At 35.0% G+C, this 15,871-nt stretch overlaps 1 protein-coding gene across 1 annotated transcript in view; it reads left to right on the plus strand.

The window, feature by feature from the left end:
- ROBO1 (roundabout guidance receptor 1) overlaps positions 1 to 15,871 on the plus strand; it is a 946,213-nt gene that overhangs the window by 792,467 nt on the left and 137,875 nt on the right. Inside the window, exon 4 of the mRNA XM_065876055.1 lies at positions 15,284 to 15,441. Coding sequence (XP_065732127.1) covers positions 15,284 to 15,441 — 158 coding nt within the window. The remainder of the gene's footprint in view (positions 1 to 15,283; positions 15,442 to 15,871) is intronic.

Genomic DNA, 15,871 nt, shown 5'->3' on the forward strand with positions numbered 1-15,871 from the left:
CTTTTAGTGCATAATTATCTCTTACAGCTCCACCCTATAAAACTTTTACTTCATATACTAACCTTAACTGATTAAACTACTCACACTGTCTATGTTGGTTTCAAATTCCTTTATGTACAGACTTCCAGTCTTTGAGGCCTAAGTTAAGAAGTGGGAAATGGGGTAGCAGGTATGAAATGCAATAGGAGCTGAAGAAAGAAGTGGGAAGGGAGCGTTGGCTGAGGAGTTCCCCTGGAGTCAAGTCCAACAGAGGGTTTCAACATTGGCAGCATCATAGATGGAGACAGTTTTTCAAAGGCTCCCAGTAGTAGGAACTCAAATGTTTGTTGACTGAAATAAAATAAAAAATGAATAAACAAAAAGGCAGGCGATCAGTTAGATGGAGTTGGAAGATGAAGAGCCGGTAGCATTATTTTGTAAAGTCTGCTTGTAGGCTTGTATTATCACACTTCATGGTGAATACATGGCTAAAAGTTAGAGTTGCTTCAAAAAATATTTCAGTTTTGCACATGTCAATCCCAAACTCCCTAACTTGATGATAACCTGGAAGATTAAGGTATAAATTTCTTTTTTATGGTAAAGATGATAAACTATCACATATATTAAGTCATTTAAATTGGAGGCAGTGTTCATGGATTAAAATGTTACGAACAGCTGCAAAATATGGAAGGTGCTTGCTCTAAATGTTTTCAGTAGTTCATTTTCTAGCCATTAGGGTACAAAATCAAAAACCTACAAGAAATTTCTTGGCGTTTTTTTTTTATGTTTTTACTTTTATTTGTTATTTTGCTACCAACACTGAATTTATGTGACCATGTACTGCAGTTAGGCTATTTTAATTGCCAATCTTGTCTTTGAGCCAGCTCTTATCCTTGTTAGAAATGTGGTGATATGTTTATTTCAAGTGTTACTTAGATCAATTAATTATGGTTGTAGGAGCTGTCAGTTATTTACAGTATTTGGGAGTAAAATGTCTCTTATGTCACTTATCATATTGCAGGGTGCTTATTTCATCTTCTTCTATATTTAATTACCTTTTTCAATATGTCTACGATTCCCTCAAGTTCTGGAACACTGTATAATTATTGGTTGTGTTTTTTCTTTTCTGGTTATGATGCTTTGAAATGCCTTTCTTTGATTCTTTTGTTTCTAAGCAAAGAGGAATAGTGTGATTTTTATTATTTAAATGTTAATAGTTTGATTAGTAAAGACAATAAAGTTACTAATTCTTAAAATGTTATACTTTCCATCAGAAATGTTAAACCTAGCTGATTTTTCCTTATATGAAATGTTGGTCATGACCTTGATTTTTTTTGAAGTTAAAGAAGAAATTGGTATGCATAACTCAAGTAAAGACTTTTCTCTCTAGTTCTGCCCTTGAGAACACAAAAGAAAAAATTAATTTAATTTAGCATATCATTTGTTTGGTGACATTGGAACATTTAATGATATATATCACAGATTATTATATGTTCACATAAACTTCTCTTTTTAAACAGTGAATTTGAAAATGTTTAACCAAATAAAATAGCAAGTAAAAATATTATTGAGAGTAGGAACAATGTGATTTTTTTTAAGTTTATTTATTTTTTTATTAATTTTTATTGGAGTATAGTTGCATTACAATGTTGTGTTAGTTTCTTGCTGTACAGCAAAGTGAATCAGTCATACGTATACATATATTCACTTTTTTTTAGATTTCCTTCCCATTTAACAATGTGTTTTAAATTCCATTATTTTCCTGCCTTTTGGTATTTAGGTCAAAGGGCTATTTGATGTTTGCCATGCTTTTTTTGTTTTTTTTTTTTAAACATTTTTATTGGAGTATAATTGCTTTACAATGGTGTGTTAGTTTCTGCTTTATAACAAAGTAAATCAGTTATACATATACATACATCCCCATATCTCTTCCCTCTTGCGTCTCCCTCCCTCCCACCCTCCCTATCCCACCCCTCTAGGTGGTCATAAAGCACCGAGCTGCCGTGCTTTTTCTAAACTAGTAAATAATCCTTTACTTGACTTAGCTTTTTGCTCATGAAGACTTGTGATTCCTCTATGATGTCTGCAAGTTCTGAACTTCATCTCTATTAAATTATAGGTCACTGTCAGTTAAAAATAATCATGTATTTAAAGTGGACCCTTTATATACTAGCCTAAGATATCTGTTAAAAGAGTCAAGAAAGCATATTTAGAGCTAGAAAAATTTATAATTTATCAGGATAAGGTACTCTTGCATCATTGTTGATAAAGAAAATATTCCTGTTTTGAAAATAAATGTGAATTTCAGCTATGTAGATTTTTAATGAAATTGAGGTCTTTGAGACTGAATATACATGATTAAGGATAGGAACACCAAATTAACTTAGCATTAAGTTCACTTTAAAAATCTTGATTTTACAGTGTGAAAAAATGTTGATTTTTGTCCATAAAAATTTATAATATTGATTTTAGGCATCAAAGTTTTATGAGTATTTAAAATTATTATGTCAGCAATTGTGCCTTATTTTGTCAATTGAATTATTATAAATTTCAACTTAGAAGGTTATACACTATTAATAGTCAGTTTTTGTATATCCTTCCAGTAGTTGATAAAGGATACATGATTAAAATTGATAGCTAAAGTTGTCATTCTTTGTTTAGTTTTTATTATAACTCTTAGTTAAAGAAGTGTTGATGATTGAGAGAGAACTTGTATTACATATATGTCAGGGAGCCTAGCAAATATTTAGAAAACAGACAAAAGTTTTATGATCATCAGAGATTTTATTGACTAGCTATAAACTACTTGGTTAAAAAAATAGTAACAACTTTTAGCACTTAGAAAATAAAAAAAGATTTTAAAATAGAAAAGCAGAAGTTAGAGCTGCTCCTTGTGGAAAAAAAAACCTTATACATTTGTTTAATTTACAAGAAATGTTGTTGTTCCGACTGGGGTCTGTTAAAGAAGAAAAGTAATCCCAAGCTGGCCAGCATTGCAGAGAAACTGAGAGATTTCTTTGTATTTATTTGAGCTCCTTAAAAGTAGCTAATGGTTTTATAGTTCTTTAAGTTGGTTGTAGGGTATTTTAAAGAACTGGTCAGCTAACCTGGTCCCAAGAGCCATTTGTTCCTCATTATAAGCAGAGGTCTTAAAATCTCCAGAGAAGCATTTGGCCCTCTTCACCCATGAGACTAGGTTTTTGCTTATTTGATTCCCATTTTGACTACTGATCATTTAAAATTGTACCTTGATCTATTGGGTCATAGATAATTTACTCAACCCAGTGAACATAATAATTACGTTTGGTTTGGATTGTTTAACTTCAAATTCTACAATTAAGCATATAAACCATGTTAGCATCCGCTTAAGTTTATGAAATTTAACCAAATTTTGTTCAAGGAAGATAATTCACGTGTATTCATGAGGTTCTGTACATGCTTTAGGTTGTGGCTCCCATTGTAATAGAGATGAGTTGCTAACTTCTTTAATGCTGGTGACTAGATTAGTGGGTGTGAGGGCTTAGCCATTTTAGAGCAAGTGGTCTTCAAACCAAAATACCTGTACATTTCAAAGGTGTATGGGGTATGGTTGTTTTACATTTTCCAGATTCTCACTCTCCCTATATATATCATTTCTAAAACTGAGGTACCTGAAAATGTCCTTGCTTGTGGATTCCCCTTAGGTTTTTATATTGATAGAGCAATAATTATTTTTATTGCATTGTTTTATCACGTTCAGTATTTGTTTCTTTTGCATCTGATACTTCCTTAGGAGGCACACATTTTATATTATGTAAAACGCTGAGGGTTATTGGTAAAGATAACAATGGTTAATAAGAATTACAAAATGATTTGCTTTTCTACCAGTTTAATCCCTAGTACCTTAAGGCAAGGCTTGTTAGCATGACTCCAGCTATCAGCAAAAAGAGGTCTTAAACTTTGTCTGCCAAAGAGTTGAGGGCTGAGTGAACTCTCCCAAGGGCTGTGTAGTTTGTTAGGAAAAGGCAGCTCACTCAGCTACACAATTGCATGTTTGTTATATTCCTTGGAGATTGAAAGCTCTGTTAGGTACTTGGCATTATTATTCTGAAGCCCCGGACAGCCCAGTGATAGGGGAAGATACGAGGTATTAACAGATCTGAAACTTATTATGTTGGGTAATAGTAACAGTGATTTAGGGCAGATTGTCACCAATTAAAGACTCCTTTGTTTAGTTGCTATGTTTGTGTGTTTGTGTGTGTGTGTGTATGTGTGTGTGTGTGTGTGCTATTTAGACTTAGTTTTTTCCTGTCACTTAAATATTCCTTTCATTGGGGGTTAGGGGGAGATGTTTATAATGGCCAATATTAATTATACTGCACTAAGATACATTAGGGAGAATAGTTTGGTTGGGTTTTTTTTCGGTTTTGTTTTTGTTTTTAAATCCAATAGCTATTTTCTCAGGCTCTTCCCGATTACTGGAGAGGTTTTAACGAGATCATTTTAAACTGTGAGGATTTTTCTCCCTTGAGACTGTTGCCATTAGACCCCCATAAAATCTGAAAACTGCTTTTAGACCTTCTGCTGTTTAGCTGCTGGCATGGAGCTTGAGAAGGTAAAGAAACACCTGGGGCTTTGTTTTTGTTTTTTAACAACCACCTTTGTTTCCCAGTAAATATTTTAATTAGAAAATATTCTAGTCTTACTCAGGCACTTCAAAAAATGCCTATGAAAACAAAGTATGAAAAATAGTTGTTTCAAGATCAGTCCTACTGTGTCCAGTCACTCATTTGTACAACCTTGAATCCATTTATTTAGTGCCTGACTTCAGGTCCTCATTTGTACAAAGTTGAATCCTTTTAGCGCCTGACTTCAGGTCCTCATTTGTACAACCTTGAATCCTTTTAGCGCCTGACTTCAGGTCCTCATTTGTACAACCTTGAATCCATTTATTTAGCGCCTGACTTCAGGTCCTCATTTGTACAACCTTGAATCCTTTTATTTAGCGCCTGACTTCAGGTCCTCATTTGTACAACCTTGAATCTTTTTATTTAGCGCCTGACTTCAGGTCCTCATTTGTACAACCTTGAATCTTTTTATTTAGCGCCTGACTTCAGGTCCTCGTTTGTACAACCTTGAATTTTTTTATTTAGCGCCTGACTTCAGGTCCTCATTGGTACAACCTTGAATCCTTTTAGCGCCTGACTTCAGGTCCTCACTGGTACAACCTTGAATCCTTTTAGCGCCTGACTTCAGGTCCTCATTTGCAATTGGGGGTGGCGGTGGAAGTGGGGGAGGTTGCACTTAGATTGTATAAGTTTATGGTTTTAGAAGCTGTAGTAATACAGGCCTCTTTTACGCATTATTTTAGAGGCAAGGAATGACGACTCCACATTTCAGTTCGAAATGACAGTGAAAGCTGGATGCATTTTGAAATGGCACAGAAGTGGAGTTCTCTTATAAACTGCCAAGGAGACAAACTCAGGTCTGAATATCTATCTATCTCCTAAAAAGCCACTAGGGTTTAGTGCTAAAAATGTAGGTTCTGGTATCCCACTGAATCCAGGTCCAAACCTGAATCCAGGGTTATCACTTAACTAGCTACATACAATATAGCTATAGGAGCTGGGGAAATTTATGTACCCTCCCATATGTCAGTTTACTGCTAGACCTGAATTCCCCTGCTGGGCAGCCCCAGTTGGAGGAGTCAACATTATCCCCTTGATCTATTTTGCATGTTAAACCTTTGTCTAAAGTTTCAGTTGAACGAGGCATTCTGTGACAAAAGAGAAAAAAAGAAAGAAAGAAAGAAAGAAAAAACCCAAATAAGTGCCTTGAAAGCATAGATCAACTATGTCTTATTTATCTTATTAGCCACCACCTCCTAGTACAATAGTACTTTTATTGAATGAATGAACGAATGAGTGAATCACAAATAAATCCTCAATAGTTTCATGATGCAGCATTTTCCCAGGGAATTTTACTATGCTTTAGAGATTTTGGAAACTTCTGACAAATGTGAATTTTCTGACTATTCTAATTATGTAATAACATTTATTATGCTATTGATTCTCTTATACATAAATAGTAAATTAAGCTTAATTGATGGCAGTCTGGAAAAATGCCCTAATGTTTTGAGTTGTCTTATTCTCTGAACAAAATGACTAAGTGAGTTTTTATTAATTTGCTGCAACGTGTGGATATCAAAACAATAATTCAGTTATTAGTAATCATATATATATCATATACATCACACATATACAGACAGGTATAATCACATATTTGTATATATAATCAAAATCAGTTAGTTTTGTGTCAGATTTTCAGTCAGTTAAAAATGATATGTATCCAACTAAATTAAACTTTGTCATCCTAATAGTTATAATATAATTAATCAAGAGATATGAGTGGGCAGTTGAGATTTGGAGTGTAGTAGCATAAAGGTCTAAACAGGTAAATATGAGTCCTGTGTTAAATACTAAGGGGCAGAATTTGAAACCATAGCATTTTTAATCAATAAAACAATTTTCATATTATTCTTCTCCTCTCAAATTATCAACTTTTACATATGTACACATAATTTCATAATATGGGTTTCTTATTTTTCTATTCTCCTCATGGGAGGATTTGTCTGTATATTATCTCTCTGTCCTCTTATCCCTTAAAAATGGCACGTTCAGTTCTTCAAATCAGAAACCTGGGGTATCACTGTTGACATCTTTCTCTCTTTCAGCTTCAACCCCTCAAGAAGTTGTTTTGATTTTTACCCCCAGTGTATACCTCTCCTTTCCCTTTTGTACCAAATCCAGTGTCATTATAATAGTATAAAAATAATCATCATTCTTCCCCTTAATTACTACAATAGCCTTCTAATTGGTCTCTCCACTTCAGTTCTTATTTCCCTCTTCGTTTCATTCACAGAGCCACTAAAATGAATATTTAAATAGGATAGTTCCAGCTCTGCTTAAAAACCACAGAAGTGGCTTCTCATGGGAATTAAAATAAAAGCTGACCCTTTATCATGACCGCTGTGCGCAGCAGATCTGGCCTCTCCTTCCCCTGACAATCTCATGGTGCACCAGTGTCAACCTGTCCCACTAACCAGAGTCTGAGTCTCTTAAAGTTTTTTTCTTCAACCTGGATTATTTCCTATGCGTGCAATACACTTCCATAGGATAAGTTCTATTCATTTTTCAGGATTTAGTTGAACTGTTATTTAAATTATGTCCTTCATTAGTTTCTCACACAGCAATCCTATCCTTTCCTTCATGTCACGTATCACGATTGTAGCTGTGTATCTATGCATGTGTTTATTTGACTATTATCTGTCTCCTCCCCATACCTTGCACACCATGAACGTAGGACTTGAGCTGATGTTAGCGCTATTTCATATATAATACCCAGCATTCAGAAGGTGTATTGTAAATATTTATGTTCTGAATGCCTAGTATGTCTTGGGCATTATTCTAGGCACTGGATACATAGAGTGACAAAAACAAACTTCTCGTTCTCATGGAGCTGACATTTGAATACAAAAAGCCAGACAATAAATAGATAAGTATATTCCTTTGATCAAGGAATATATATATATATATATATATATATATATATATATATACCTATATATATATATTTCTATTTAGCAGGGCGCTAAATAGAAAGTTGGATTTTACAAAAGAAAGAACACGTCTCTCTTGCCCTAATCAGGGTCCCATACCTCAGATAGTCTCATTCTATCTGTGTTTTTTTAACCCTGCCAGGCTACTCCTGAATATGACTTTTGCTCTGGCACTTAGAAACCCTCATCAATGGCATTCTTTGTCCTCCTTTCCATTTGTACTGGCAGCTGAGAAATTTGGCAATTCCTCACATAGTGACTAATAGTAATACTTCTTTGCAGATGTAATGCACATATAAATGGCAAGTCCTGTACAAACACTAAATAATTAGTCTTCGTAATAACCCTAGCAAGATGGAGTGTAAAATTTTCTGTTCTGTATGGAAATAACTGAGCCATTGTGAATATACCTATTAAAATCATAGCATAGTGGTGGGATACATGGGGTGATTCTAAAACCCCTGACTTCTGTTTTTTGACTCCTAAATAAACGTTATCTACAAATAATACTTTATCAAATGGTGTTTTACAAAAGCTGCATTCTTCATTAATAAATCCACTTAATTTATAGTTGAAAGTGTATACAAATCAAACATCTAGTAAGCTACTGGTGTCTTTAAGTGAGAACATACGATTTTAGCAACCTGACTAACTTTGGGAGTTCATTTTTTATGATCTACCAGATTGCAAGTCTGCTGAATATTAACTATTTAAATGTTGATCCTTATTGAGGTACGCCTTTCTCTAGAATGCATCATAGGTTTTAATGTAAATCTAGCATGCCAAACTTCACCCCTTTGTCTTGATGACTTGGTGCCAGTGTAATACACTCTAGGGTACATCTTGTAGCACACATGATTCCTGAAGTGAAATAATGAAACCAGGAAACATTGACAGCAGAGAGCTGTGAGGTCTTTTCCTAGGAAGTGTCATTATGCTGTCCATGTATCTGCAAAATGGGAATGTGGTTTAAGCTTGGACCCAACCTGGAAGTAATTCTAGTCACTGAAAGAGCAAGGATGGGGCTTCCCTGGTGGCACAGTGGTTGAGAGTCCGCCTGCTGATGCAGGGGACACGGGTTCGTGCCCCGGTCCGGGAAGATCCCACATGCCGTGGAGCGGCTGGGCCCGTGAGCCATGGCCGCTGAGCCTGCGCGTCCGGAGCCTGTGCTCCGCAACGGGAGAGGCCACAACGGTGAGAGGCCCGCGTACCGCAAAAAAAAAAAAAAAAAAGAGCAAGGATGGCTTTCCCCCATTGCTGCCGCGCAGCAGAACACAGAGGCGTGCAACTGTGTTTAAGCCTGTTCCTCCATCATATGTTGTTTAAAACAAAACCCAATAAATAGCTATTAATTACTTTCATTTTGGTAATAACTTATCTTTCTATTTGCAAGGCTTTGTATTCAGTGCTAGTTAAGTCTGAGTGATGTTTGACATCCATCCATACTATATCACTTTTTCAGAATGTATAATTTTTTTTAAAAAAAGTACTGCTTTCCTAGGGTAGAGCATAGGAGGTTTGTGAATCTTGAAAAGCTGCAGTAGTTGAGAAAATAAGTGCTTTTACTAGCATACTGTCTTCCAGGATCTTAACCAAAGTATAATTTAAGGTTTCAAAATAAAGTTGCATGCTACAAAAAACACAAGTGGAAGATGACATAATTATTGAAGAGCATCCATAGATCTTTTCAGTGTCAAATTTTAAAAAGTAAATATGTACGCTTTAGGAAATGATCATGACTAAATCATAACTTTATACAAAATTGATGTGTGCATGCATCATTTTAAATATCAAATGCCTTAGCTTTAGAATATGATGCTATAAAATAGATAATACTTCATGAAAGATTATTTTATACATTATCATTTTAGTTTTTTTTTTTAATGGGCTAAAATATCTTTCTGGACATTCATCCCTTTGGTTGGAATGCTTTTAAACATTTGGAATTATGATTTTATTTTAAGAAATGTTAAGGAGTTTTGAAAAACATTTTACGCCAGATAACACTTTGCTCTTCTGGGTAACGCTGTGAGCTTAAAAAGTAAGAATGCAAATAGTTACGCCTTTATGATATGCTTCCTTGGCTGGCTCCTAAAGCATATATCTTAATACAAAATAACCTGCAATAAACCCTATTGTATTACCATTTCCTGACAAGGTGAAGATTAATGTTGTTTCTTGACCTACCTCTCCACTGATGTAAACTGTGCTGCAAGGGAAATACAAATGTTATAGCACGGGTGCCAAGCACCCAAGTATGTGCTCAGTACAGATGTGTTAAATGAAAGAATGATAGTTATTTTAAAATGAAATACAACTTACTTATGTTAAGTAGACATTTAGATAACGAACTAAAAGTATCAAAGAAGTGAGTTATACAATCTCTGCTAGTTAAAGACAATAGAAGTGATTAGTGATTTTGAAAGCAGTTGAAGTGGTACATTGTAACCGAGGCAGGCTGTCTCTGAGCATCCTTAAAGCTGTTGCCTTTGGGAATACACTTCCACATTTATTTTCTCCTCAAATATGTCCCGTTTTTAAGGGTTTCATTCATTTTTTTCCCTTCCCCTGTCAACTGCTTACTACTATTTGCTGCGAGGTTTCATTGATAAAAGTTATCTTTTCAAGTAGAAAAATAAATTCCCAGGACTGCATATTCTCTTCCTCTGTTTTTCCCAAGATACCCATTAAAATTCTAATTTAAAGGCCCATATTTAATTAAGATGCCTTTTATTGTGCAGCTTTTTCAGTCATTTTGTTGTTGAAATAGAAGAACCATCATAAAAGCACGACATAGGTAATCTGAATGATGATTTCTAATTCTCAGTATGCCACTGAAAAGCTTCAGTGGCCTCTTCCAAACGTGGAAGAATCTGAGAAGATACAGGAATACACTGTTAGACCCAAACGGTCTACGAGGGATTCCAACTCGCCCAAGAACCGCCAAGAGTCGAGAGCCGTTGCAACACGCAAGAGGTTTATTAGGAGCCGATGCACCGGGGTTCCCTGAACCTCACGCAGGAGGCCGATGGGGAACCCCTAAAAGCGGAATCACATACTTTTTATAGGTTTATTTACTCATAGGGCGGGTATATTCTCACAATGATTGGGTAAATGTGGTGACTTTTGAATTCATTGGCTTAGGAACTTTTGTCCCACCTTCTGGCCGTTATACTTGTTTGTTCATTGTGGCGGTTAGGGCGTATACCTGTTACGGGCAACTGGAAAATTACGCGCTGTCTGGAAAGTCCCCGTCAACTGAAAAACTCCAAGAATTGGTTTCGATAGGGAGAAGGAGTGGCGCACGATAGGGAGAAGAATTGGTTTACGGGAACAAGTGAGGGGGTGGAAAGTCCCTAAAGGCCCCACACACAATATATTCAAAGGTAGCCATTTGAGTGTCAAGAGGGAGATTTCTCACTCAACTTCGGTTCTACTGGAAAGAGGCTGAAGTATTAATTATATCATAATAGCCATACATTTAGAGTTGTGCGTACAATGTTAAGATCCAATGGGTGGGCAAGTTGACGGAAAAGTGTCCTTGGTGGACTCTGCTCCTGTCTTTACAAATTCCACATTCGTAAAATGAAACTAATAAAGTCACTTTTTCATAGCCTTGTTTTGAGGATTAAATGAGTGGATCCTTGGCATGGTTCCTTACATAGTAAATGTTCAATAATCGTCAGCCATTGCTAACATTATTATTATATTGCTAACAATATCATTATTCTTATTTATGTGATGAGCTCCTCTCCTCCTGAGGAGCCTTAGATTATTAATTTCTAAAAGAAGAAGTTTGGGTCCCACACCTCCTAGGCCCCTGACTACACCAAGATTCTGTGATTCATGAAGCCGGAGTATTATAGTTCACATATGTTCACCACATGATTAGGGAACAAAAGTAATTTTGGGAGCATTTGAGCCTCACCAAAGTGGGGCAGTCCTGAGACTGCAGTGCGTTGATGTACAATCACTGGTGAGTCAAACCTTCTGCAGCAAGGGAGTGGATTTGTTGGAAATACAAAAGATTTGTTGGAAATACAAAAGGAAAATTGCATTTTACGGTAAAATGGTGACATGGTAAAAAATTTTAAAAAGACCATTGCCTTGGAAATCTGGATACTGATGTTTTCTTCTGGTCTGTTCCTGACAAATAACACAGGCTAGTGACAAAGCTGGGACTCAGTTGCCTCTATTTGTGGGATGGATTAGATGTTGTCAAAGACTCCTGCCCTTTCTATAATTTTATGTTTCATTCAGTTCTAAAATTTCCCACAATGCTTTTAAAGAGTGTGTTACAAATATTAAAATCTCCATAATATTTGAAAGTTTCCATTTAACGTATTTTTTCACTTTGTCCCTTGTCTTCTCAATATTACCCAAATAGGTTGCAAAGTCAGCACTGAATTTTAGAATCCTTTTCTGAAAGCAAATTTACTTAATCTGAGAACTGTATTAAAATTGATGTATGGTTTTTCAGAAAGACAAATGATTATATGTTTTGTTTTAAAGGATAAACTTTAGTTGGCCATTTTTTTTAGACCAAAAACTTCCAGGAGATTCAGATTCAATGAAGCTTATGGTTTTTTTCTAATTGAACAGAATGAAAAAAAGTGAAAAGCAGTTGAGCCAGACTACATGCACCAACCTGTAAACATAAAACAATTACATAAATATGGAAGAAATATGATATTAGGATGAACTGTGGTTTAACAACCTTTTTAGGTGGTGTCTACTTGGATACATTATATATGTTATCAAATTAATATCAAATCTTTTCAAAAGTTAGTTCCATATTTTAGAATTTCATACTATTCAAATCAAGAAACATTTGCGAATATACACTTTGATTAGTAGACATGTTACAGAAGAAAAGGAGAGATTTTCTTTTAAAGGATCTGTGTTTGAGATTATTTATGGATACCATTGTTTTTTTCTGCAAGATGCTGCCAGTCATTTGAATTCAATTTTTATTTTAATTTCTTAAATCTACATATGAATTTAAAAAATTGGATAGTTTAACCAGAAGTTCATATCATTTTATAATGTGACACATACTATTTTTTCCCCAAAAGGAAATGTTCAAGGCAAGTAAGAAAAAAAGTTGCTTTTATAGAAGAGAGAAAAAAATCTTAAATTCATAACTTTATGCAAGGTTGCCTGTCGCCATAAGCAATGCTAGAGTTCTGTGTTTCACAGCTGCAAAAATAATTACATGAGCATTATCTAAGCAGCAATCTTTAATGGATTACATTTTGTTAGCTTTTCATTATATACTGTAAAAACCCAAATAACATAGTAAATGGAAAAGAAAAAAAAACACCTTGATTTATCTGACTTAGACCTTTGATATTTTTGAAAGACATTTTATTCTTCATTGGTTTATTTGAGATATCTCAATTTGTAAATAAGATATAGTGTTACCAAGTTGGTTTTAAGCTCACCAAACAGAACAGTGGTGCAAATTATTTATTTTAATTTGAAAAGTATTTCACTTCTGCATGTTTCGAGGGTGTTAAAAATTTTCAGAGGTGTTATCTTAGATTAATAATGTGATCTAGCAAAAGCACCTACTGTTCGTTAAGGTCAGTTCATTTGCTTTTTCTATAAACCTTACATTTTATTTGTGGTGTATTCTTAATACCTAATAGTAGTGTAAATTCATAATTAGTGGAAGTCTTTGTACTCTGTTCTTTTATAATGTGCTAACAGTAGCTGCAGTTTTCAGTTCAGCAAGGCTTATCTTTGTGTCTGTGTATTTTATTAGTAAATAGTGTGTCTATGGAGTTAGACTTACAACAGTGTGGTGTGATCATATCTCCTTTGCTTTTTCCTTTTACTGTTCTTTCCAAAAATGAGGACAGACATCTCTTGTTTGAAGCGGTGTTTTCCAAGTGTTAATACTGTCATATTGTGCCCAAGTTGTTGTAATATGTAGATTAAAAAGTGGTTTTGTTGAGTGGATATTAAGGCTTACTCAGATGTATGCATACACTTAGCTGGCATAGAGGAAGGAAAAGTAGAGAATTGTAAGAGAAAAGTATAGTATTTTGTAAGTCTCTAAGCTTATTTGGGGTTTTGAAACCAAAATTTAAGGGTGACTTTTGAAATCATAAGTTTTTTTTTCATTGTAGTACTTCATCCATGACATATTTTTAAATGCCATTGAAATGGAAACACATTCATTCTGGTACAAAATTGTAGTATCAAATATTTAATTCAATAGATTTTTAAAGATAAATATTTATCACTTCGAATCTGTGCACTTAACATACCAATGAGCATATTAAGTATCAAATTAGATTACTAAAATTGTTCACCTTTTATTACACACTGGGGGAAAATGGGGTGGGAGAAAGGTAACTAACATTTTTAGATTTTGTATTGAAGTGTGTATTTCCATTCCTGCTTTGTAAATATGGAAACAGAGGTATTAAGTAATGTGTTCGAGATTACCTACCTCGTAAACAACAGAGCTGTGATTTAAGGCTAATTGATGCCAAATAATTCATGATTTCTTGGTGTTAACAAAATACTGAAGACAATTATACTGTATTAACTATTTTCGAAATACATGTTTGATTTATTTTCTACATTTTATTCCAATAATCGCAAAGTGAATAATACTGGTTCACAGTATGTTAGTATTATATTAGTATCCAGTTAGGATTATAGTAATGAATTGTTTCCTCCTCTAAAAAATTATGTTTAATAATATAAATGGGGTTAATAATATCTCTTATTCTGAGCAGGTTTGAAATTTAAATGAAGTAATGTGTACTCCTCACCAAATCCACAAAAACTAAAAAGTACAGAACATACAAAGTGACATGGTTGGTAGCAATGCTGTCATCATCACTGGTGCCTTTTAACACTGTCCCTCACTCAGTGATAATGGAAAAACAGACAATGTTTTGAATTTAGTCACTTTGCAAATATGTCTAAAGTTTTTGTAATGGACATATTTAAATTATAGTGACTATATACTGTTATACACTAGTTTGAAATATCTTTAAAATATTTCAGTCAAATGCATGCTTGGAAGTATATATATATATTTTTTTTAATTTTTAAATTTTTTTTTGTGGTACGCGGGCCTCTCACTGTTGTGGCCTCTCCCGTTGCGGAGTCCAGGCTCCAGACGCGCAGGCCCAGCTGCCATGGCTTACGGGCCCAGCCGCTCCGCTGCATGTGGGATCTTTCTGGACCAGGGCACGAACCCGCGTCCCCTGCATCGGCAGGCGGACTCTCAACCACTGAGCCACCAGGGAAGCCCTATTTTTACTTTTAATATTTTTGCTTGTATGCATGTGTAAGCCATTTAATAACAGAAAGCATCATCCCAACGTGTCATGTAAGTAAAAGGAGGGTTTGGTTATATTCATTAGCACGTGGATGAGAAACTGTAGGCAGTAGACAGAGAAGTGCAAGTTAGAGATAAGCCAAATGCTAACTGTGAGGGCACTAGGCAGCAAAAAACACTTGCCCACTGGCCTGTGAAGAATATCAAATTATCCCTGTCGTGTGCTTAAGGCCAGATATCATTATTAAATTGCATATGTCTGTAAGTAGATATAGATTTTCCAAGATGTACTGAGATAGCTGTTAGTAGTCGTTTACTATAATAAATGTCTTCTTCGCTGAAGTTCAGAGATAAGGACTGTATATTTCACCGTTGAGTGTAATGATTTAATCTTGTGCCTGCAGTACTACGGGATGACTTCAGACAAAACCCTTCCGATGTCATGGTGGCTGTGGGAGAGCCTGCAGTGATGGAATGCCAGCCTCCACGAGGCCATCCGGAGCCCACCATTTCGTGGAGGAAAGATGGCTCTCCGCTGGATGATAAAGATGAAAGAATAACTGTGAGTATTTAAGCCAGCGGTGGGGGACATTTAGAAATCCAACTGTGTATATCTTCACGAAAGAAAAAGAGAAAAAAGTAGGTGCTTTCAAATACAGGATTGCGTTAACTCCCATTTTCAATTCTTCTTTTCAAATAAATATATTTCAGTTCTCCTTGTGTTGACATAAAAATAAGTGAGGAAAATGCATGTTGTTTAGTTTGCCATTCAGTAAAAGAAGACTTTAATTTCTATGTCAATGTCTTAGAGTTAGCACTTTTGTGTATGACATAATTATTTACATCACTCAGGGCATATCAGATTTCTAGACGGTATAGTAAAAAATTATAAATAGAATTCAGAAATAGAGTATATTTCCAGAAGACTTCTTAAATCCCTTCAGAATTTTTATCTCTCTCTCCTTTTTAAATTGATTTTCTGTTCTGTAGAG

Source organism: Phocoena phocoena, chromosome 4, assembly GCF_963924675.1.
Source record: "Phocoena phocoena chromosome 4, mPhoPho1.1, whole genome shotgun sequence".
NCBI classification, from domain to species: Eukaryota; Metazoa; Chordata; class Mammalia; order Artiodactyla; family Phocoenidae; genus Phocoena; species Phocoena phocoena.